We start from the raw sequence: 25629 nt of genomic DNA, 5'->3' as shown, positions 1-25629 counted from the left end.
TATGCGCGTTTCCTTTCCTTTCGTGACTTTTGCGCACATATGGAAGTTGAGGGACAACGATGTGCAGTGAACAGCGCGAGAGTGTTGCGCAGTTTAACACGAGGCGTGATCGGTTGCGGCGATAGCATACGAAGGGGCCTTGATAAGATCTAGGACCCGTAGGTTTGTGGATGAGCAATCATCTCGTCGGGCCCTGAGTGATGACAGACTGCCCTAGCTAAAGAAATGCTGGAAATTCAGTATGGTGGTTGCACATACAGCAATGGTACTGGTATTATTGAGGCTTTCTTTGACTATTATCGGAAGCTGTTTGGTGGTTGGAAAAAATGTGAGATCAGATTACAGTCGCTTATTCGAAGCATTGCACCGACTTGACGGTGAGCAGCGTGCTGTAGTGGAGGGGCCTATCACTTTGTACCAAATTAAATCTGCCATTTCTGACCTGATGGCTCAGAAATCTCCTGGACCAGATGGCATTACTAGCGGGTTTTATAAAGCATTTTCCACTTGCGTAGCGCTTGTCTTGATGAAGGTTTTCCAGGCTTCTCAGGTTCAGGCTTCTCAGGTTGCAGGTTGTCCACTGTGCGAGGAAGAAAGTGCAGGTGATGCACAGAATATTTCCTGCATTCCTATGGCGTTCCCAATTGGAACCCATGCTTCGCGATAATCTATTTTTATCTCTAGATGTCACAAAATTCGGCGCATGTTAGAGAGAAAGGGCGCAGCGCGTAAGAAATGGCGCCCGCGCGCTGTAAAATAAAACAAAAAAACAGTGGGGAAGGAACCAAGGAGAGTGCGTAACTTTGCGTGCGTTTCTGCCCTTTCCACTCAGCTCGCTGGCGCGGCGCCAAAGGAGGCATTGCTGCGCGCGGCGTCGATTTATCTAGAATGTCCGAGTAGTTTCTGCTCATCGTCGATGGAGAGGGCGTAACCTTGTCCGCGCTGAAGTGATAACCTCTCCCCTTCGCTCTTGCGCCGATGTCTTCGCGTCGCGAGAATGACCCAGATTTTTCTGGAAGGCGGTTTCCGGGCTCGACCAATGGGGTCGTGCGCCCGGCGCGAGAAGGAGAAGGAGTTTGCGCAGTTGATACTGCTGTATGTGCGCGCCTGCCTTGGCGCGAAGAACAAAAGAGGCGCGGTGTGCGCCTATAAATGAGGGGCTTAATTAACCGCTGTCTGTTAGTCCGAGCCGCCGTTTAAGCTTCAGAGAAGCGAGCCCGCTCGACTCCCGGGAGGGCAGCACTCGACCAGCCACGGACCAGCGAGGCAACGTGTGCCAGTCTGCGGATCGGCCCCGTCGTGCTCCTCAGGTCGTCGGACTGTCGCAGTGCCCGTGAACAAGTGTTTTGTTTATTTGTCTCCCTCTGTGTTAGTTCAGTTTATGTGCAAAGATTCTGTTGTATTGTGATCTCTCTCAAGTGTTACTTTGCACGAGTTGAATTGTGTTTGTAAATCACTTTGTATGCGCTCGTACGAGTAATTGTGAAATCCTCTGTATCGTCTGTTTGCTGTATAAACTTTGTTTTGTTTTGTGAACCTTTGGCTCTGACCCATTCTCTGGCTTGCGACCGGCGAAAGCTGGGCACCAAACGACCAACCCTCTTGTCGGTAGCTGGTCTCTGGCTGAGCTTGCCACGCTGAGTCGAGGGCATCTTTGTGACCGAGACCGCTACCCCCACACACTCTAAGGGTGTCTGGGAGCGCACGAAAAAGTGCGCGAAGTGGTGACACTAGAGTCTGGTGGAATCGGCCTTGTTCACTTACTTGTGCATCAGCTTGTTTCGCGTTTCTTTTTTTCAAATCGTCAAAAACCAACGATATATGAGACAGATACTGCTCCATTTCCTTTCCCCCAAAACCAATTATTATTATTATTACTATCAAACCACCATTTTTAGTAGCTTTGCTTATTAGGCGTCTCAGTGCTCATTTGCCTTTCTTCTTCGCACCGACTGGACACACTTGTGAGGCGCCTTTATGGGGAATCCTTAAGGAAGTTTCTGACACTTTCAATTTCCTCACTGTGCGCTTTTCTTTAGACTAACTGTATAGCCTCTCCAGAAGACAGATGACTCAAGCACATACAGAGTATTTGTTTCCTTTACCGTTGTATCGGCAACCTTTTCTGGAGTTCCTTGACACCAGTGTTTTAAAACGTGTTAGGCGAATGTGTATTTAAACATTCTTTTTTAAGCTGCACACGTCTGCGCTGCCTGCGAAGGCATGGCTTCATGCTAAGTGGTTGTTTGCGCCATGATCGGTGAACTGCCGCCTGTGCAGTACACCAGAGACAATTGACCATTGTTTTGTGCTGTGCCTTGATGCTGTGTTCTTCTGGGATATCTTACAACGAACAATTAAGAAGGGCATTGACATCACACCCTACAGCATCCGTTTTTCGCCTGTGGAGAAAAACTGTGTTTTGTCACATGTTCTATTTGTCCTGCTGGGACTATATTTAGTCTCTGGGAGAGCCGCATGATGGACCGCCTCGCCGAATCACCACGGTCGTCGAAATCTTTGTTTCGTGAGCAATGCGCTTTGGTGCGGGGAGTATATGCTGTCCTGCAAGAGCCGCCTGGCTGGCTCCCCCATCTGGATGCGTGTTTGTGCCTCCAAGACTTTTGATGTTTTGGAAGAGGTATGGTGACCTGGTGTTTTGTGGCGTAAGCGATCTTAGACTTTTCTTTTCGGCACTATTTCCATGCAATAAAGAAAAAAATGCGGCGATAGCATAGTGCTTTCATTCAGTGGCCATCGAAGCTGATCTGTTCGCGCCGCCGCGTATTCGAAACCCAGTCGCGACAATGTTTATTATATTTTTGCAGGCATCTGAGAGGCTTCAGAGGCGTTAGACAGACGTCGCCTTTTTTTTTTTTTAGGATTGCTACAGTCGGATAAAACTCAAGAACGAAGCGGCAAAGGCCCTACAAAGGAACGCCTCTACCCAATGGCGTCCACTGATTCTCCTCCATGATCGATTCTCCTCCTCTACCTCTTGATCGATCCTCTTGGTCCTGCTAGCGTGAAATTGCAGGGGGTGGCAGATGAAAGGGGACGGAAGGACGGACGCGTACGTACGGGCGGATTTATTTAAGCAGTCCTTCAAATGTGATGGTATTTCTTATAAATTCATCTTTCTTTAAAAATAATGTTTAATCGTGAACTCGAAACCCTCCACCGCCGCCCTGTTTTTGAGCCACTAATCTTCTCGTCGCTTTTTGCTAACTTTTACCGCAGATTCATTCGGATGACTTTGTTATATCAAACCCCAGGGCCTCAGGGAGACTGAATGTGCCTGCATCGGCATTCGTATGGATACCGCCATTATATAGTATAATATGTCCAGTTGTTTCTACAGATTTACCACACACTGCACATATGTGTCACCTTCTTGGATAAATTTCTTTTTGTAGATTCGCGTTCTAAGACACCCTAATCTAGCTTCAAAAAGTAGAGCGCTGCTTCTTGGATTATCATAAAACGATTCCTTCCTAATTGGCCTTTTCCAATTTCTATATAGTTCTAGCCTGCTTCTTCCTCATTTAATTAATCCAATTCTTACCAGCTGCGTTTTTTACCTGTCGTTCTTTACATGACCCCAGACAATCAGGGGTGCCCTTAGAGGGAGGAGCTACATCTGAGGGCGCCCCATGCAACTTACAAGAGTATTCTAGAGCACTATACTATAATGCCTATACGCATTCCAAACTTAGGGAAACTTTTGCGAATGATCGTTTCCATAGCTGAATGTTGAATATATCCCACGTTACACCAGAATAACTACAGCCGCAAGAATATGAGGAATCAACCAATGATCCAAACGAACAGCAAAATTTGCAATGTTTACTGCAGAACCGTGGGTGTATGTCGAAACATACCATTTTCAAATCCGCGGTCTCTTTTGCACGCTAATGGCGCCGCTTCTAAATAGCTTCGACGTCTCCCAGGTAGCGCAACGTGTTCAAAAACACAAGGGCCACTTGAGGAACGATCCGCCAGTGGTGCCCATCAATCCCCCGTGACCTATGGCCAACAGATGTGGTAGAGTGAACTCTAAATGTGGTCAGAAAAGACGAATTTATGTCCCCGGACTGAAGCGCACGTAGCAAGCATATGTATGCTGTTCCAGTATACTTTCGTTGGCCCTTGTAACACGCACAATGCGGTTAGTCTACGACAATCGAAACCGAAACATAACTTTAAAACCTTTTAAAATTTTTGTTCAAAGTTTTTAATACATAAAAGCATCTTTTATTACAAGGAAGAACAAATACATTAGGTAACATAATTGTTTTAAAGGTTAAAAGAATAGAAAAAATGTGGCTTTGCTTTTTCGAGCAATCCGCAATCAATCCTCAGCCAGCCGAATCCATACGATGGTGGAAAGCTGACGCTTGCGTTGACATTTACTTAAACCATCTGTATTTTCCAAGCGCTCACTTGCTTTCGTGGCACGCGTGAACCGCAGGAATGGGCGCCGACAAATACAGCATCTTACTGCCGACGTACAACGAGAGAGAAAACCTACCTATCGTGGTTTGGCTCATCGACCACTACATGTCTCAGAGGTGGGCTGTCCCGCGGCTTTGACACGTTTGCACTCGTTGGTCCCGCTCGCGTTGCTGAAAATACACCCGTAACATTTCGCTGCTTGTGCCTACCCAGCAGAAAGAGTCTAACTTCCAGTTATGCTGCATTGGCAGAGCAAGTTGTGCTGTTTACTTCATCTCATCAAATCTCGTTGCCTGTTTTGAAACTTACTGATCGACTTGCAGCCTTCGTTTGCTCGGGTTACCAGGAATGTTTACACAACTCAGTAGGTACTGATCGTATTACCATATTTTGCCAGGAGAAGGTCGCGTATCGCCTCCTATTCTTCGTCGTTTGCAGTTGCTGCTTGTATTTCAGGCAGACTTTGCAATTTTGAAACGTTTTGTTAATCTCAGGCTATCACAGTTATCAGAAAGAAATTCGCGTCAAACTCTACCAAAAGGAAAAGCGCATTCCTCGAAACAATGTTGTTTGTAACTTACCGTGCAGATGCCGCACAGAAAACGCGAGCAACAAAGCAGTTGCTGCCAATGACTTTCGGTCGTCAGGCAGGTCTCTCCAGAAAATTTGCGCACATGCTACGGTCGTAGCATCCCAGTTTGGGATGCACTGACCACCTGCTGTGTTTGGATCTATTTTGTACGCTGGGAGGAGGTGTTTTAATATTATTGGATGTCTCTTAACATCACCGACGCTGAAGACAATGCATACACGGGCTCGCATTGGCATGCTGGATGATTTATTTTGCAGTTTTTAGTGATTAATAATCATTCTTGAATTCATTAAGCAGCTAAGTACAAAGAGGCAGGGTTGTTAGATCTTCAAATTTGCGACTATTTGTTGCTTTCGCTTTATTCCAGTGGCTATGACTTCGAAATTATTGTAATCGATGACGGAAGCCCCGACAACACACTTGAAGCAGCTCAGCAGCTCCAGAAGATTTATGGAAGCAACAAGATTGTGAGTCCTGTCCATATATCATACACATGCTCATTTTTCTTGTGTACGGGACCAAAGTAGAGTGATGGTGTTCATAACTTGCCTGCCGCAAAACGAAAGGAGGGACCGGTTTGACGAGTGGCACTTTTGGCTGTGCCGGTAACACTGGTGTAGAGTAGTTCAAATTAAATTCCTCTTTCAGAGCAACTTTGTCTGACTGCATTGAAGCATTGCCGTTTTGCAAAGGTTCTAAGATGCATGAAAAAAAGTTATGCCTATTTTCGAAAATGCCCTGTGTCGACAAGAAAACCTTACTTAAAGCAGTCTACCTACTTAATTTACATAAGTATGCATGAAATTTTTTTTCTTACATACTTCAACGTCGTGGTGTCAGTTAAATTGCAAGGAAGCCAGTTTATACATGCTGCGACTACTTTCTGTTTATGTTGGCATTGTGCAAGTGAGAGGTTTGATTCATTGGAGGTATCAGCACTTATGCAAACATTTCATGTCATTGCATCACTGGAGGATTCATAAGTAATCTAGGAAATAATTATAATGACTGAACAATGGCCGAATTCCGCTACTGGGGTGTGGAAACAAAACTTTTTTTGTGCTCATCATATGACCTGATAAGTAATCCAGGCAGTGACTGCACCATATGCAAGCGCACCCAAGCAGGCAAAGTAAAGTTATATAAAATGAAGTGAAGAAAACTAGTGATTATCCATCCTCGGAAAGGAGCAACAGTGTAGGACACACAGTGAGGCAGTAGGAGATGTGGAAGTGCATTCTGCGTACAGCCGCTGCCGTTACCGACACCGACGACATTTATGAAGGCGATATCATAGAGTGACACACATACAGCTATCACTATGAAATCTTAGGCTGAGGATTAGGAGCATGCTGTGAACTATGGAAAGGAAAATTAAAGGCAACAGAAAGAGGGTAGGTTGCAGAGGAAAAAAAAAACAGCCTAGCCAATATCTTTGCTTAGCTTAGCTTTGCTAGTAGAAAATGGACTGTGGCAATGGATGTAATGCACATAACAGATAACCTGTTGTCTGTTAGAAAAACAGAATGGATGCCAGGGGAATAGGAACATTGCCTGGGGCAGCAGCAAGGGAGGTGAAAAGATGAGATCGTGAAATATGCGAAGTTAGAGCTGCTGCAGTTCCTGCAGGACATTGGGCAGTCAAAGATCACTGATGCGAAGCAAGCGTAGGCTCTGAAAAAAATGGAATGCACAGGTCACTCTGAGTAGGCACCCTGTTTGGTTATAGAAGGAAAAGTTGGAGAGAGTAAAAAGTAAAATAAAGAATGTATCTGTGAAGGTCACTAGGGGAGGTTGTCCTACAGTGGGCTGAACCTGGTTGATGAGGATGATGACAATGAAATGAAGGGTCTGCACTTATTTTGCTTAACCTATGCTCATATTAATGCTTCAATTTAGGAAACTACGTGAACTGATTGTTTGGTTGGATGTTGAAGGTTTGGAAGACTGTTTACATTCAGTTAATTTGTTCTCACTTGTCTAAGGTACTGAAACCAAGAGAAAAAAAGCTTGGTCTTGGGACAGCATATATCCATGGCTTGAAAAGTGCCACAGGTAACTTCATCATCATTCTGGATGCTGATCTCTCTCATCATGTAAGTGAACAGTTTTTTTTCTTTCTTTTTTTACAATTAGCTGTAAATACAATGTTCTCTGTGGTAAATGGCGTCAGTGTCCCGCGCCATTATCGCTGTGTGTTATAACTAAGAACGGTGTGTAGTGTGTTACAACCAAGAACTGTGTGTGTACCTGCTGCCTCATGAGAGTAGATACAAGAGGGTCACAAAGGTTACAGAGTGGGTGTTCCCTGTAATATGCCATCTATGGTCACGGGATCTAGCTCATGAGTGCCACCTGGGCCAGCGTGTAGGTGCCTTGTAGGATGCGCCCCTGTCTCTGTAGCGATGTGATACAGACGGGCTGGGCAGAGAGTAGTGAGGGAGGGGGGGGGGGGTGCAGTAGAGGTGATGCTGTAGAGGTTCTTAGCACCAGGAGACGGCAAAAAGCCTGGAAGTTTCTTTTCATCATCCACCATTCCCTGCTTGTGGCATATATTTGAGCATAAACCTCTTCAAGAAGTGGGCATCAAATTTTTTTTTTCATTGAAATGGTGCATAATATGCTAGTAAGCATGGATCACCATATGAATTCTGGCTTTGCCTGGGAAGTAATCTAGAACTAACGCTATAAGGCGCCCGTGTGTTGTGCGATGTCAGTGCACCTTAAAGATTTCCAGGTGGTCGAAATTATTCCGGAGCCCCTCCACTACGGCAGCTATTCTTCCTTTCTTTCACTCCCTCCTTTATCCCTTCCCTTATGGCGTGGTTCAGGTGTCCAAAGATATATGAGACAGATACTGCGCCATTTCCTTCCCCCAAAAAACCAATTATTATTATTATCCTCTGACATAGTTTGTTTTGGTTTCAGCACCCAAACAGGGGATTGATGCAACAGGTTGGTTTTAGATCATTAGAGGAAAACAAGAACTGCATTTCTTATTTATTTATTTATTTATTTATTTATTTATTTATTTATTTATTTATTTATTTATTTATTTATTTATTTATTATACCCATGAACAGCTGTAGCCTTTGTTAAGGTATACAAACAAGCACGCACCAATCATAGATACATGGTAAGCTTGAATGCGTCAATGGAGAAGACAGAAATATCAATTACATAGCCATTATTGCCGTTAGCTAAACTATCAAGCAACATCTGTGTGGGTTAGTAAGAGAAACAGTTATTGCCAAGAAAACACTGGTGCCATAGCCGTTTTGTCGGCGCATTAAACAGATTTATTCTGGGATATGAGAGCACTCAGACTGTGCAGACATCTGTAAAAAAAGATTACCTAGATCCAGTTTTTCTCTCCTAGTTGACAAATCTTCGAGGTTGCACTTTCTGAGCATTCTAGTATTGGTTTTCTCAGTGCCCTCGAGGCAACCAATTTTTATCGCTATGAGGAGAACATAGGTTGCTTAATCCTCAACTCTCTCCTGTTCTGCGAGCACAGCCCAGTGTCCAGTATGGCAGCATCAACCTCTTCTTGAAAAAGGTATATACTTGTAGTAAAATTGGTGACCAGAGTACTTATCGAACTCTGTGGGAAGAAAACGGTGCTGAACATTTTGAGTTCTAACGTTAATTACAGTGCCAACACTGTTCCAAACAATGGATGCAAAAACAAAAACATACTAGCAGTTTGCTGAATGTCATTCTGGCTTCTGGGGGCAGGCTGGTTTAAAATCAGGGTTTTGGTCTGGGCTAGTTGGTTCATTGCTGTCAACAGAAATAAAGTAGAAAAGGTTCTCGACGTCAAGCGAAAATGCAGTCACAGCCCCTTGCAGTCCTTGGCACAGGTCATCAATTACTTGTAAGGAGCTCGCCTACTTAAAATGGGTCAACTCCCACCAAACAGTTCAGGTTTTCACATAGAAAATGCCGTAGGTGCTCTTGCCAAGTTCCTTTTTCAGAAGCTTAGTTTCTGACTTAGTTTCAATAAAATTGCACGCCGGATAGGCATAAATGCACTGTGGTATGTGCAACATACTGTTAAACCTGTAATCACATCCACTGAAGCCAGGCAAGCGACAGAAGCGCAGCATTAATCCAATGAGTGCCATCTGTTAACGCTGTCTTTGCCTTATCATGCACTGCATTGCAGTCACGTGTGTGTTTTATGTTAATAGCACACAGCATGTTTAAGCAATGTTTAAATGTCCTATTAAACATGATAAGTCTCCACGTAGCACCCGGACGATGGCAAGTAGAGTGCGCCATGGCACTGTCGGCAGTGTTGTTTCCCTATATAAGTACCAAGCTGGCTGAGATTACATAACTGTAGCGGATGCAGGATATCCGCTTCAATTTCACATAAAGTATTAAAACTATGAAATAATGACCAACCCAGGCACCGAAGCACGTTTTTCTGCCACAACTACACCATAAGCCGCTGGCGCGGTCTACTGCTTATGGCTCCTCGATTGGCGGTGGCGCTCCTACTGACTGCTTTTGTTTGCAAACCAAACTTTGGGGGAAGTTTCATGGCCATTAGGAGTATTGCAAGGACTCCTAGTACATAAGTACTATGTACATACCGTAGAAGTCTCTTTGCATGTAAATTGTGAAGCGGTCTAGTACACATTCAATTGATTTGAAGCTGAAGCATAGCTGGAACCAGAGGTGAGAGTGTTCATGGGTGGTAGACACTCACAATCAGCATATTTTTTAGCACTTGCCACAAGGTTATTACAGAATTCGCATATTCCTCTATGTGCCCATTGAAACGGTGAAGTTACTGGAATTAGTGAACAAGCTTCTTTCTTATTGATCATCTGTGTACTTGGGTCCTTGAAAGGAATTCATTTTCAGCATTGAAATTTAGCTTGCCGGCATGAAATCTTTATTGAATAATGGTTTCATTGCTACATCCAACATGCATGTTGACATTCGTGAGTAAACCTACTATTCAGTAGAGAATATAGCATTCGGAAGTCCTTCAGAATGAGTGGAAACAGTTTGGAGCAAAAAGCAGTTTTCCCCAAGTAACTTCTGCTATTTCTTTTTTTATTGTTGTTTTCAAATAATCTTTCTCGTTAGCTAGTGGACTAGGTTACCAAGAGGTCCATCCATTGGGTTCTCACTTTTAGTCTGACCACTGCTACAATGTTTGGCTTGAACATTGCGCTAATGTTATTGCTGTCTTTAATGTTGACAGACTTTTATCGGACCGTATACTAGTTTTTGTTGAGGTTGAGCATTTCAGAGATATCAGGGGAAAAAAATGGGACAAGTTTGGCTTATTTATCACTCATAAAAGCTTTTAGATTGAAAGGAAAGTCCACTGAAAGGACATTGCTTACAGTAAAATGTCATTGTCTTATTATGATATTTATCAGTTTATCACTCGTTGGATGAAATATGTTTGTATAAACATGTCATTACTATGTTTCCACTGTAATAGGTGTGCTGCTTTCGATGATCTGTCTGTGCTTTTAGTTCAGTATGCAGTCCCACTTACTTCATAACTGGAGGACACCCTTATCAAAACATCTTATCATCTTATCTTTGTAATTGCAGAAAAGCTTGTTATGTGGCTTGTTCATTAATCACCTGCCTTGAAACAAGCAAATTCAGGCCTGAGCCTACTCATTTGGGAGTATCAGCCTGAATATTGAGTCTAGATTAGTAAATTATTTTTGTCAGACATACAGATTTCATGAAAAATGGGGCTCTGATGTGAGAAAGAGTGACATAAACGTGAAAAAATGAAAATTGGTTGTTGGAGAAAGGAAATGGCGCAGTATCTGTCTCACATCTCTGCGGACACCTGAACCTGCCCTGCTGTAAGGGAAGGGATAAAGGAGGGACTGAGAGAAGAAACGTAGTGGAGGGCTCTGGAATAATTTCGACCAACTGGTGATGTTTAACATGCATGGACACCCTACAGCACATGGGCGCCTTTGTGTTTCGCCTCCATCAAAACGCGGCCGCCGCGGCCCGGTTCAAACCTGGGTACTCCGGATCAGTAGCCGAGCACCCTAACCACTGAGCCACCGCGGCGTAAATGTGCTCACCAGGTGTGTTTTTGTATTACTGCTGATTACAACAATGCCACAAGCAAAAAGTTGCTTTTAGTAAATATCAAAGTCTGACAACTTGATAAAACAACGTGCTCTGAGGCTTGGAGTAGCCTATTTGGAGTAACCTAGAAGCAGTATGTTTTTGTGACACTGACACTGAAATCTATGTTGAAGGTAGTAAAGTGCAATGGCTAGGTGTTTACATATTGTAGCATTGTGCTTAATCTGTTATGCTGGGGCTCTACCGCAAAGAAAAGTAATCAATACCTTCTGTAAAAATGGACACTGTGTGTGCTAATTCCCTTTTGATGCTTTCTTTTCCAGCCCAAGTTCATTCCAAAGTTTATCGAGTAAGTGTAGCTCTTTTTATTTATCTATCTATTTGTACCTTCTCTTGTGCAATTTTACTCTCAGCTTTAGCATTGGTATAGTCAGGCTGCCTTATTCAACTTTGCTGTTGGTGGATAAAAATAAGGTACTTTAATTGGCACCCCACAAGAGAGAAATGGACATTACAACAAGAATGGGATTGAGTGCACTTGGCTAGTAGTATTGTAAAATTATCAAATGCAGCTTACGAATATCTCTCAAACAAAAAGTAAAGAATATAAACAATGTACCTTACCAGTTTTTACCTTTTTCTAAAACTTCGGTGCTGATAGAAAGGCTTGAAATGGCACTTAAAGTGGATATTAGTAAAATTAAAAGACTAGAAAGAAAGCAGCTTGGTTTGAGGAACAAATGTGAATTGATCACAATTTGGCTATAATTAAGAAACGGAAATGGACCTGGGTAGGACATGCAATTGCAGAACTGGCAGGTAGACTGTCAAGAAAGTGAAAGTCAACGGGGGAAGCCTTTGTCCTACAGTGGACGCAACTTGGCTTTCGCTAATGGCGTAAAATATGTTCTTCAGACGTTAACTTGCACATACTGTGCTTTAACTGGATAAATATAGGGAAGTTGCCTTTGCTGTAGAGCAGAATTTTGCAGCAACAGAAGCCTTTAGTTCCACAGTTGGGGGTTGAATCTCGAAAAATGCAGCAAATGCTTAAGTTTCTTTTTTATTAATTGGAGGGCTTGCCTTGCGGGATTAGACGGGGCCGTCAAAAATTGGAGGAGACACTAAAGCTCCCCCTTAAGGGTATGACGCGATAGCATTAATCGGTTAACGCCCTTGTACGTGGAATTGGTCACTCTCTACATTCGTAGATCCATGGGAGTCCTCATACCACAGCTGGTGCTGTAGTGGAGTGGTAAAGCAAAGCACCACTGCCCTGCAATGGCAGGCGCTACCACTGTTAAGGCTTGTGCGACCCAGGTTGCGGTTCCCGAGCAACCTCTCGTGACCAATTATTACTTCAACTGCCACCCGGGTGGCCATCAGGGTGGCTCAGGTGACCACCGTACCTGAGCCCATTTTTCACTCAACGCTGTTACAGGTTCTGATTTTCTGCAGAACAGCAGCCTTAATGCTATCATGTTAATATACTGCACAAGTTTGTGGAAGCTATTTTCATCCAGAAATCCAAGCCGGCTTTGGCTCTTTGTGTTGTCCATCAGCCACAGGGCGAAGTCTTCATCCCTAGTAGCTGTTAGTCTAACTTCCTGTAGTTGTCTTGTTCTTGAAGCCTGCGTTCAGATGCAGGTCCATGGCAGGTGGTGAACGTCTGCATCAGCAGTGGGTGTGGAATGCACACAGTGTTAGTCTGCTGCTAATTTGGGGTCTGTACCTTTCCTTACAATGACTCAAAATCTCGAAAGCTATCTGGTTAATGAAAATTTTTCTTCAAGGTAAATACTAATCAAAATATCTCGCTTGAGGTTGTACTATGAAACTGGTTGCTAAGCAGCATGAATCTGTAATCTTAAGATTAATTTAGTGGATTTTTTCTTTTAAACATTCTTAGTTCTCCAGGAAATGCCACTGTGGGCGACCATCTTTCTGGCGAAGTTCTGATAAGCTGCATGCGTTCAGTTAAATTGTTAGTTCGGCCTTTGTGTATGATCAAGAAATGTGTGCAGCAAAGTAAGGCCTCAGAAGCATCTCCAAGAGCATTAAGCAGCACCTTTTGACCTGCATGTATTGGGGTGTTACATGCCAGCGGTTGCAATTTTAATGGAAACATGCATAAACTCTTCCTTCTTCCTGAACGGCCTACTTGTGCTCATACATTGTGCCAAGGTGGCAGGCACAAGGAGATTTGTATGATGCCATTATTAGCTACTTTACTTGCCTATTTTATCTAAAGTATATAAATGTGATCCAAAATCAGGATGCCTGATTAGTAGCTATATCCAGCATTGCCATAATTTTTTTTTATTCAGACTTTTGCCTGTTTTTTCTTTTGTGTGGCAAGTTTTACCCTTCCTGTTTTTTTCAGCAAATTGCTACCCTTGTTGCTGCCCTTGTTAAAGAGGGCTGCACAAGGTAGAGATCGGCTTTGTTTTGTAAGAGGGTGGATGCTGTGAGAGTTTGAACTTAGCACTTCCCTAATGAGTGTTCAACTTATGTTTCAGTGCCATGGTATGAAGCTGCATTCATGTGGATGATTGTTAAGAGTTCTGGTTTTCTTAAAGCGAGTAAAATAAGGAGGGTAATAGCTCTTGTTCTCTTCGTGATAGTGGTGGCATACACTTAAATAAAAGGGATTACCCAGTGACCTTCAAAAGTGTTGCCAAATTCAGTGCTGGCTGGTCACTTTACCCCTCCTCACTGTGATGTTACTGATGTAAGGTGCGACTGAGTGGCAGCACTGACAGAGCTGGACCATGCCAGATCAGGATTAGGGGCACATTATAGCAGGAGCTGTTGTGCTAGATCAAGCGATCGTGAGGTGCCATATGAAGAGACTAGCCTCAAAAACGGGTGTTGTCTTGGGGCTGGTCAAATGATCATGTGAGATGTGGCTGATGTTTAGCATTTTAGAATACTAGTTACCCACTTGTGTAAACAGCAAGCTCACAGTTTTTTCTTTTAAATGTGCTATACCTGGCTGTGATTTCTTTCATTTCAAGCAAATTTAACATCGTTAATATCGCAATACAATGCTTTTTCGCGCCAGCTAGTGAATGCACTAGTTATATTATTTCTCAAAAGAGGGAGCTTTGCAATGCCTCCTCAGCAATTTTCATGCAGACAGATTTTGCTATCAGTGATAACACTTTTTTTTTTTTCTGAATTTATAGTGTCATTTGCATTTTGAAAACATGAGTTGATTGCACAATTCCTTTCTTTGGTGTTTATGTATTGCCAAATGTACTAGCATTTTTAAGCAGTAGTTTTCAACTATTGTGACACTACAAAATTTTGTACATGCCTGTTGAAAATAACTATCTTTGTTTGGTTTTAAAAAACTAATTAATTAGCTTCCTTGAAGTTTTGATATGGATTATCCAGATTGAAAAACAGTTTTCTTGTATTGAAATAATAAGCAGCGCCTGTTAGAGTTAAAAGGTCAGTGTACTCCTGCTCTGTCCTTGCATGCACAAACGCAAAGCATTTTGAAACCAGCCACCATTTCTTCTATGGATAGTACAGTACTGAAGGCAATCTTCTCCTACAAACAAGGGAGCCCCTGCTCTGCCCCTGCACGGATGCCAAACACCATAAAACCAACCAGCGTTCCTTGTACATCTAGCACTGTAAAATCAAAATTCAGCCCTTGAAGTTGCTAATAACTCGTTTCTAGATGATTGGGGGCCATATTTTGGTAACGATTCTTTTCTCCTCCTACCATTGGTAGTTGCAGCTGTTGCCGTCATGACTGACAATGTGAGCAGGGTAATTCGCTCGCTCCACTATTGACAGTGTGGCTAGCCAATAGCACAGGAACCGTAAGAATGAATTTACTTAAGAAATGTTGCAAATTACGGCCCCTGGTTTCCTGGCTGCTTTCTGAAAGCTGCCCCCTGTAGCAGCACGTTGTGGCAGAGTTGCAAGGTGTCATTACCAATTTTGTGGCTCTGATTTGTCTTGCAGAAAACAGAAAGAGGGCGACTATGACGTGGTCTCAGGCACAAGGTATGTCGGTGATGGCGGAGTTTATGGATGGGACATCAAGAGGAAACTCATAAGGTGACTCTTTTTCTAAATCTTTTGTGAAATGCTGATGACATTTGCCTGCAGTGTTATCTTCTGGCATGTAGAGCATCAAAATGGGATTCTGAAGACTTTACAGGACTTTGATGCCAGTGCTCCTTGAACTAGAATATCATTTTTAGTATTGTTTTATTTAAACTCAGTGTAGGCTGTAAGCTGCCATAAATTAAACTGCATCTTGTTTTGTAAGACTACAGACGTGTGTGAGTGCCATGGGTGTGAGATACAGTCGAGATCATAGCATAGTTTAGTTTATGGGTATTTAACATCCCAAAGCAGTGAGGGACACCGTAGTGAAGGGCTCCGGAAATTTCGACCACCTGGAGTTCTTGAACGTGCACGGACGTGGCACAGTACACGGGCCTCTAGAATTTCACCTCCATCGAAATTCAACCACCTCCACCGGGATAGAACCCGTGCCTTTCGCGTGTGCAGCCGAGCACCATAACCACTGAGCCACCACGGCAGCTCTCTCGTAGCATAGCATTCACTTTGCCGGAGAATACTAAAAGACATGGGTATGACAAGAATTTTAATTGGTATATCAGTAGTAAAAACGGTTTATTTCTTCTTTGCATATGCAAAAGGAAATTATGCCTATAGAGTGCTGTATCAATGCGCCCTGGTATGGAGTCAGGCCTATGACATGTGCGGCATGTGTGTTGTGAGCGACCAGTACTCCAGCTTTGACCCTTTGACACGCCGTTTTTTGTTTCCACCGAAATGAAATATTGTTCTGCTTAAACATTGTAATCAGGCCTTATGTAAGACGAGTTGGTAGTTTTCTAGCGCAAAATACTATCGGTTCATTTTGTGCAAGTATGTGCAAAGTTTTGTACAAAGTGTCATAATTGATAAAAATTGCAGCATTGAAATGCCGCGACTTATCAAGTAGACAGCAGAGAAATCATGGAAATAACTGCTATTTGGAAGGTGCACATTACACTTGAAACTGCGAAAAAAAAAAAGAAATGTTACTACTGGTGGAGCAATACGTTCACACAATAGTTTCAGATGACATGCTACCCCACTCACTGTTTCACGAAATAATATATACCCTACATATGCTATCACTGCATTAAACAAACAGCTTATTTGCGAGATTAAGGACTGGAAATTCATCTGAAGCAAAGAGCTTGCTGCTAGGTGCATCCCACGCTCAGAAAAAGCTGCAAGTTCACTTTGTACACAATTGTGTACATAGCGTGTCAAAAGGTTAAGAAGCACGAGTGCAGAATGCTTAAGGAAAGCAGACGAAAGTTCCAGTGAAGCAGGGAGACTTAATTGGGATTGGTTGTTCAGAATTTCTTTTCAAAGAGATGCTAATTAGGGGCTCGGTACTATTCTTTAGGAAAAAAGGGCGAATCTGTCTTTGCTGTTTAATGCATTCAAAGTATGCAAGTTAATCAGGGCAGGTTTACTTCAGGCAAACTGTTTGCAGTACGCATATTCTACCATAGCTGTTGTGCTCTTTGGGCTGTGACCAGACCACACTTATACAGTGGGACACCTCTGCGGCTCACGCAGCCTCCGCAGGGAGCAGAGCGGCAGAATGGCTCACAGCAAGGAAACAGGCTTTCTAGTGCACAAAGTTGACATTTATTCACCCCATTCCGGTTGCTCCGAGCATAGCTGCATGTTCCCATAACACAGTCACTGAATGCTAAACGTTTTGTAATGGCCACAAAGTTAGGTCGACCTTCTCAAACCCAGTATACAGTAAAACCTCGATAAGTTCTTCTCGGTTCATGCAATTTCCCTGTTCGTACGCTCAAAATCACAGAAATTAAAAATGTACCATAGTTACACAATATTTTCCTGGTTAATACGTTCCCGGATAACACGATTTCCCGGCTACTACGTTTAAAATTTCAACAAATTGTGGTCGTATAACACGTTTATTGACCGGCCGCACATGTGCAAACCTAAATGTTGGCCGAACGAGAGGCCACACGACATGTTTTTTTGCGACAGTCACCTGCCGTGGTGGCTTCTCTTTTGTGCCTCGACGCAACGAGGCGAAGCACCACCACCACCACCAAGAACAAAAATGAAAACGGCTTGCTTAGTATTCGCTACGGCCGTTTCTGCGGGGACGCTATATGAAGAGGAGAAACATTGAGGTTTCTTCGCGGTGCATAAGGGAAAGGAGTCGAAGCTTCTACGAACTAACAGCGATGCGCTTATATACGAACGGGCCGGGCCTGGAAAAAACAGCTTAAAAAGCAGAAGCACTGTGGCAATCAGCCGCCGCAGTGGCATTCCCACAGTACTCGGGAGCAAAGGGGCGAAGCATCCAAAAATGACAAGGAAGAGATTTTGGTTACTTTCGTCACTGCCGTGAACGGACCGGATGCGTTACGAATTTCCTGCCGCGCTAAAGACAGCGCAAACGCGGACTGAATTCAGTGAGCACTGGAATAGGATCTGTTCAGCTATTGCGCCAAGACATGTAAATTGACATGTTTATTAAGTGAAATTGTCAATAAATGTCTTTTTACCTCATTCAGCAGTTACATTTCTCAAAATCAGGTGGTTTCGATCATACGTTTTTCCAAATAATGCGTTTTTGTCGCAATTTAAAAACGCATCAACGAGGTTTTGCTACTTACTTGTGCTTTCGTATGCCTCGTATTTCGTTTAATGCACTGCAGCAATCCGTGTTTAACGCAGGACAGCATTTTTAACGCCTGATAGGAAACGATGGAGGCCGAACACTCCGCAATGGCAGACCTCTCGAAACACGTCGTGCATCACACACAGCACTCCACAACCCAGCTGCTTCTTTTCCTCTGGCTGTTAATGCATGCGTAGACAACACTGTGGTGCCCAGATGACTCTTGTACTTCCAGGATGTTGACACGGACATGTTTAAGCACTCTGAATGACTACAACGCTTGCTTGTTGTGCATAGCACAAAGGCACTTTGTAACGTTTTGGCAGCTCGGCTGAAGATGACGCCGGATGCCTGGGTTTGAGAGTGCGCGAACCGGCCCTGGTGCAAGAGCATCATATTCTGGTCTGTAAAGTAAACCTTTACAGTTACTGCGCAGAAAGGCAGTGTTCTACATGTAGGACACTGGCATATGTGGGTTAAAGCAGGACGTGTGGCAAGTCCATTTTCCAAGGCATTGATGCACTTGCTAACTTGAGGAGACACGCAGGAAGAAGTGCACCTCTAATTCGCCGCTCATTACTCGGATCGCGGCAGCTGTGGTCACCTTTCAACGCGATAGTGCGTTCAAAGTAGGCATGCTCTTCGTCGGCCGTGTATGGTGCTCTGCAACATGGGACTCCTTTTATTATAAAGGGCTTGATTTGCATAACGGAGTGTGCTCTACAAAATAATGCTGGACAGGGGGCTGAAATTTTTATAATTCATGATCAGTAAACGAAAAAAAATTCAGTGCTTTGCTTAGCTCAGAACTCCATCTATATCAGAATATTGATCTTGTTTTTACGACTTAAATTTACCGAGGGCTAAGCTCACCAACAGGTGTGGCTGTAGTGGAGTAGAAAGCAGGGTGCCTTGATGCATATGGTGTTTTCACATTTTGTCAAGCAGATGACAGTAAACAGCCACTTTTGCTGCTAATAAGCCTATGTAACAAGCTATAAACTTCATTTTTATACTCGTAGTCACTTAGTGACAACATAAACACAGCAAGAAATCTGTGATTAATGAGAACACGAAACGCTGTTTTCATCTCCAATACTTGTCTGTTGTAAATGGGTTCTACTGCCTTGTTTTCTGCTAATGGATATAACTGGTAACATACCGTCCCACATTACAAAGCATAGTGGCTTCACCTGTCACTGAGAGGGTGTCTCGTGTTTGCTGAAAGAAAGAAGAAAAATGTGGATGGCATTCTGCCTTCTTAAAAACAAATGACACCTTAAGCATTAAGCTGCAAAATACTTTGCTTTGGGCCTGGTGTCGCTGTCAAGCATGCGCCGTCCTTTTTATTTTGGCGAGAGAGAACGACTATTTTTTCAAGGTCTGGCCCGATCTCCCAAGGAAAAGATTACCACTCTTTGCTGAGCACGTCGCAGACATATTGCGTAAGGACTGACAGTAGGCATGATTTGGTCCCCAGTGGTAGCGCAAACGAGCTCTCCCAGCTGGCCTTGCAGATAGAGTATAATGCTTTTTGTATATTGCGTCACCAGTGTATGTGTGCCTGGGTATGTCGGATGACGCAGCCCTCCTCAAGTGTCATGTGTTTAGGGTGGGCAGGGGAATGCTCATCGGTTATGTCTTAGTTTTTTTGTGCTTGCGTGTGGTCTTTGTGAAGTTGTTTCCAATGCCGTCATGGGTCGTAGCCCTATGGCCAAAGTGAGGGAAGTCCCGGATTTACACCAGAAAATGAAAACATACGTAACACCAGAGCTCCTCAGTCACGTTAGTTGCAGAGCTCCAGCCCAAAATATAGAGAATATCCTATGGCCAGCTTTGGAAGGTTAAGAGATGCCTATGAGCTATGACACTAGCTGTCATCACTGCCTTGCAACTCCTTTTTTCCCCGTCTGCGTTCTGAGCAACGTGTTTTACTGAGCAACCCTGTTTGGTCGACTGCTGCACATGGTAGAGCAGTCCGTTGACCTATAAATTTTGAACTGTTTGGTTTCCAATTGAGCTTGGGAAAGTTTTGTGACTGGTAATGCTCCAAGCCGCATAGCCAAATTTGACGTCACGATTAAGCCCACTACAAAATTCCTCCTCTCTTCAGGATTTTAATACAGATGAGCCAGCAGTTTAGGAAGGATTAGTTAGGAACGTATGCAGTGGTTACGGATGTAATATTTGGGATTAAAGATCTCTGTTACTAAGGCAAGCAGTAGCTGGTGAGTGTAATTACCTGAACACAAAAAAGGTGGAGGAAACTTTTTGGCTTGGTTTTGTGGGGTCTAGAGTCCCAAAGCGACTTGGATTGTGAGCGATCCATTGTGGAGGGCACTGGATAATTTTGAGCACCTGGCGTTGTTTAACGTGAACTGACATCGCATAGTACATGAGCTAGCACCTCACCCCCGTAAAAATCCGGCAGCCTGGATCGAACCCGCCTTTTTCGGGTCGATTGCCTAGCACTGTAACCAAACCACTGGACCAGTGCAGCGCCAGTGTAGTGTAGGCAACTTTCACACATTGTTACAGATCAGTGAATCTTTGTACTAGTGCAGCAAGGGGAACCCTGTTGTGCTACTACTTTTGGCCGCGCTGGCACTCTGTGTAATCTTTCATTCTTAACGAGCAGTGATTAAGCTTGAAAGGCTGGGGTTTGTGATTTGCACAAGTGTGCTTGAACTTGTATGGAAGGGAGGGAAAGGAAGAGGAATGAAATAAATGTGGATTGCTTGTGCTGGTTGCTGAGTCAACTGTGGCTGCTTGAGTGGTTTATTTTTTGCTTGTTTTCTCATCCCCAGCCGGGCAGCCAATTTCCTGACGCAGCTCCTTCTGAGGCCAGGCGCATCCGACTTGACTGGAAGCTTTCGGTGAGGCTGCGAACAAACTTATCTACATTGCTTTTTGAAGAGACCTCATGTGATTACCGTAAAAACCGGAATATAGGTCGAACTTTTTTTAAAAAAAACCATGGTGAAAAGTCGACCCCCGTCTTATATACCGGTCATTGGGGAAAAAACTACGAAAGTCTAGAAACAATGGGTGGCAGAACTCAACAGCGTCCCTCCATCACCATCGCCATCAGCAGCAGTACCGCCATTTTGCATTTCCCTAGTTGCAAAGCTGTTTCGGTTAGAGGCTGGCTTTTCGCATTTTGTTTCAAAATGAGCGGAAGCCAATGGCAATTCACCGTCGCGCCGTCGCCTTCAAGAAAAATGCGATTGAGTATGCGGAAGCTCACGACAACCTGGCAGCACAGCACGAATTTGGAGTATCCGAAAAGAGCATTCGGTACTGGCAGAGGCAGAAGTTGCGTATCACAACTTGCAGCAACCAGAAGAAAACATCATTTCGTGGGCGGACTGCAGTGTATCCAGAATTGGAAGGAAAGGTTGCGCTGCGTGCAAGATCACTGCCTGTGACTGCTGAATGCATTTGCGTGAAAGCGGTAGAGGTCACGCGTGCCTCTAGACTCACGAGGGCGCAATTCAAGGGCTCGCTATCCTGGGTGCGGCGATTCATGAAGAGGAAGGGCTTTGCTCTGCGGCGCTGTACTTCTTTATGCCAGAAACAAACACGCAGGTCAGTGGGCACGCAATACTGTTAAAAAATTGGCCGGGTGTACATACGAGGAGCATTTAAATGAAAATAAATACTGTCACCATTGTGCAACCTGTTGAGTCGCATTTGTTTGAAGGTAAGGGTGCCTTCCGGTACTTTCTCCATTGAAAAAGATTTTTTTCATTTTTAGAATTGGTTAGTTGGGGGGTCGACCTATATTCAAGTCCGACCTATAGTCCGGTTTTTACGGTATTTGTTTGCCTCACATCAACTTTTTCTGTTGTCCTTGCTTGCGTCTCAACTTTTTCTGAGGTGGACCTGACTATGTGTTTTCGTACTGACCCTGGTTTACCATTTTTACTTCATTCTCTTGGCAGTTTCAGAGAACTAAGAAATGTAGAGGGAAAAAAAGACTGGTCATTGTTATAGCTCATTCGAGCTCATTTGAATAGGGGTTTTCATTTTTTTGTTTGTTTGTGTAAGTGCTCAAGGATTAGGGACCGAGTATTGAAGTAGAGACACAGAAACTTAGTAATGCAAAACTGCTCGAAAGCATGGTTCTCCTTGGAGTTTGCCATGCTTGGTAAATAATCGGCGCAATTGAATTTTTCCTCCAATGTAGTTTACGTTTCAGTTTCAGCCAGTGGAACAGAGACCATGACATCACAGCAAGGTAAAGGTGGTGTGAAGCACACAAAAATTATGGGATAATAGTTGCTCATTCATAAGTTGTCATTCCGGCTCTTGTGGGCAGCTGGCATAAGAGGAGGAAAGCCGGGGTTATGCAGCAGTTATTGTGCATCGCATGTGAGCACAACTCTGATAACAGAAGAAAATCAGTTATAAATTTTTCGCTAACCGGAAATCAATCCCACATGGTGATCCGCATATACTGATTTCTTGCACATAATTAAAAAAAAACATGAAACCGAATATTTGGTGTCCCTACCATTTTAATATATATACTTTTTGGAGAATTTTTCTCTTTCATGACTCCTCAGAATCGCTGAAGGAGATGTGATACACTGACTTTTCCTCCTCAACTTGTTCTGAGTTAAAACTTTTTGGTGATGGAACAGAAAGATGTCACAAAACTTGGACCATAGTCAAGGTTTTCTTCACCAACTACTCATTGTTAGCTCGCTATTTATAGCTGCCTGGGTAATAATTTTTGTACCCCACATTTCCTGTAGCTGCTTCGCCAAGTGCTTCAATGCAGTTAGTTTAGCTAACAAGTTAGCACATGCCAGTTATACCTCTGTCACACGGGCACGTGTAAGGCCTTAGGAATTAAGGTCCTTTGCCCCAAAGGCGCCTGACGCGCATCTACACGGAAAAGCGTCGAGACCTTTGCGAAAAAGGTCCGTAGCCGCAAAGGCGGCTGTCAGCGGCCTTAAAGTTTCTTAAAGGAGCAACCCGGACGGCAGCGGCAGCTTGCGAGCTCAAAGAATAAAAAATTGACGCAATATTTAGTTTTGAAAACGTAAAAAAAAATCTAATTTATCTTACTTAATGGTTAATTTTGCATTACAGTGCACTTAACCGTAGAGGAGGATGACTTAAGACATCTACACTGCTAAGAAAGGACTTGAACGCATTTCAGCAGCCGCATCGACACACACGTGCTTGCGCTTCTCGCTTTGCTGTTTTTTCTTTGTTTGCTCTTCATGGCAATTACACACTTCGTTCTAATGTCTTGCGGTTCGTCGCTCATGATTACGGCAGCACTCTAACCAGGCACAACCTAATTTCTTTGAAATACGCACAAGGACATAGCAACGAAGCACGCTTCTCGCACACAACGAGGAGCCGAACGGAAAAGTGCACCTACCGTGGTCGGACCAGGAACGATTAAAAAAAAAAAGAAACTTTTGTTTCAAAATATCTGTTTCTCACCATCAGAACGCTCAGTTAATTTCGTGATAGCTACTTTTTCAAACATACACGAAAGCACTCTTATCCTCTTAGCTGAAGTGCTACAGTCTGCTTTAATTTCATAATGTTACTAGCGCCGCTTCACACACAGCGGTGACTTTTGGCATTCACGGAGGCCGCGCTCTAGCTCCTTTGGATTTGCCGTGTAGCAGCGCCGCTGCTCCTTTTTGGTTTTCCTCCTTTAGTACATTAAGACAACTTTACTGTAAAGGCCGTGAAGAAGTCCCGTCTGACGGGTATTACAATCGAACCTGCATATATTGTATTGAACTCGAAGGGGATCCTTAAATAGTTCGATATATCGATTATTCAGTATATAAAAAATGGTAGTAGATAATGTGTTCTGTAATTTACAAGTTCGAATACACTACACTTGTGCTAATAATGCACTTCTTACAGCGATGTGTTGCTAAGCTTAACCCGCTTCACATCGACATCGCAGCAGACAGTGCTTTGGAATTAGCCACTGCCTATCATAAGGTGCCTGATCATGTTACCAGTACACTATAACTAGAATAATTATAACTCAGGTGCAGTTGGTTTCTGCACTGTCTTTTTCAGTAAACCACGCCAAGTGAGGTCTGCTGTTATGCTTTAGTTAGTTTGGCTTCACCGCATGGCAGTGATGTAGCGTGGAAAATGACTACAAGAGGCGGAAGCACACCCCGTGTTCTTGTCATCACATGGATTGACAGCTCCTGTGCTGTCAGGAGGTGCCTGAACCTACACAGCCGACCTTTCTCTGCACGCAAAAAGTCATTGAAGAGCACTGTTAAGATACGTGCCAATTACAGGGGTGCAGCATGCCATTCTATATACAGAATGAATTGCGATCTTAAGTTCGATAAATGAGAAAAATAGCTGTACTTTTGCAAGGGATTTTGTAGGGAATGTCCCAACTGTTCAGTGTGAACAGTAATTCAGTATATGTGGGTTTGATATATCTAGGCTCGACTGTATTGCATTTATTGTACTTTATCTTCACTGAAGTGAATTTCAGCCCTACTAACGTTACAGGGCAGTAAACATATTTTTAGTTCCACCCTTTATAGTTCTACATTTATAGCTCACCATTTCATTTTAATGAATCCTTATTGTGTAAAAGCTGCGCTTAACTTGTTGCTACCGATTGATCTAGACGTTTCGTGTGATCGACAGCCCTATCAGGAATAAATATTTCCACTATGATAAAATATACAGTAGGCTTTAGCTTCATAGTCGGTCATTAAGGGACTGTCTTCAAAGCAGTTGTGTCAGCATGTTAATGCATCATACCATGATTGGGTGTTTATCACACAATTGCAGGAAACAATAATTGCATTAGGCTTGCAATAGTTCAGATTTGGTACTTCGAAGTTCTGGTTCTTTGGCACAGATTCTGAAACTTTTGTTCCCTTTGATATTTCCAGCGTGCCTTCGCGTTTCATTTTATTCACGGCAGTATTACCGCTTTTTTTAACTCTACGTTTCCACTCACGTTGATTGTGTCTGAGGAAACCGGCTTCTGCCATAGCAGGTGGCTGAGCGTAACCTCAATAGTACTGTAAAATTTTTTGCACACAACTGGCTATAGGCTGCTGATCTGATAAGCTTTCTTATGTAGAGTTAGTTCTTGGGCTAGTTGGTATTGTTGATTGAAGTTCATAGTTCTTCAGCGCAACGGCACGTTTTTAGCCAAGGAAAAGAAGACAGAAGACAGAAAAGAAGAAGGACGAACAAGGACGAACACAGCGCTGACTTACAACTGTTTATTCAGAGTCACACACACAGCTTAAATACTCTCAGACCAGCGCAGGCGCACACCGTAAAAGAACCAAAAAAGGGAAAAATAGGAAAAACAATCTCATCATATCTTTATCGCAGAAACTTTGACAGGAACGCCTTTTCTGTATTATACAGAATGACTGAGGTATCGCTGACACACTCTGACCCAGCTTTTTTAATATAGTATGCCTCTATCGTTTCACGGGTTGTTTTTAATTTGCTTCTGCTTAGAATCCTCACTGCCGAAAACATCGGTGTGCAATCTTTGCAAGTTGCGCAGTGCTCAACAAGGTTAGCACCTTCCCTATTCCTTAAATCTCTTTCGTGTTCCCTGAGACGGTCGTTGACGCAGCGCCCCGTTTGCCCTATGTAGGACTTGCCACACGTCAAGGGAATTTCGTACACAACGCCTGTGGCGCATTCCGCAAAGCGGTTCCCGTGCCTCTTTTTACACCCAGATTTCTTGTCATCACCTGTGATGAGTCGGGCCAACTGGCCTAGCTTCCGAGGG

At 43.5% G+C, this 25629-nt stretch overlaps 1 protein-coding gene across 1 annotated transcript in view; it reads left to right on the top strand.

Annotated features, from left to right (window-relative positions):
- The first annotated feature begins 4355 nt into the window (after nucleotides 1–4355).
- The window catches only part of Dpm1 (Dolichyl-phosphate mannosyltransferase subunit 1), a 34010-nt gene continuing 12736 nt past the window's right edge, over nucleotides 4356–25629 (top strand). The window contains exons 1-6 of the mRNA XM_077655081.1: nucleotides 4356–4571; nucleotides 5415–5514; nucleotides 7033–7143; nucleotides 11458–11483; nucleotides 15116–15211; nucleotides 20660–20728. Coding sequence (XP_077511207.1) covers nucleotides 4474–4571; nucleotides 5415–5514; nucleotides 7033–7143; nucleotides 11458–11483; nucleotides 15116–15211; nucleotides 20660–20728 — 500 coding nt within the window. The 5' untranslated portion in view covers nucleotides 4356–4473. The remainder of the gene's footprint in view (nucleotides 4572–5414; nucleotides 5515–7032; nucleotides 7144–11457; nucleotides 11484–15115; nucleotides 15212–20659; nucleotides 20729–25629) is intronic.

The sequence above is a fragment of the Amblyomma americanum genome, chromosome 2 (genome assembly GCF_052857255.1).
Source record: "Amblyomma americanum isolate KBUSLIRL-KWMA chromosome 2, ASM5285725v1, whole genome shotgun sequence".
NCBI classification, from domain to species: domain Eukaryota; kingdom Metazoa; phylum Arthropoda; class Arachnida; order Ixodida; family Ixodidae; genus Amblyomma; species Amblyomma americanum.
The sequence above is the reverse complement of the archived record's forward strand: the minus strand, read 5'-3'. Positions and strand labels throughout refer to the sequence as shown.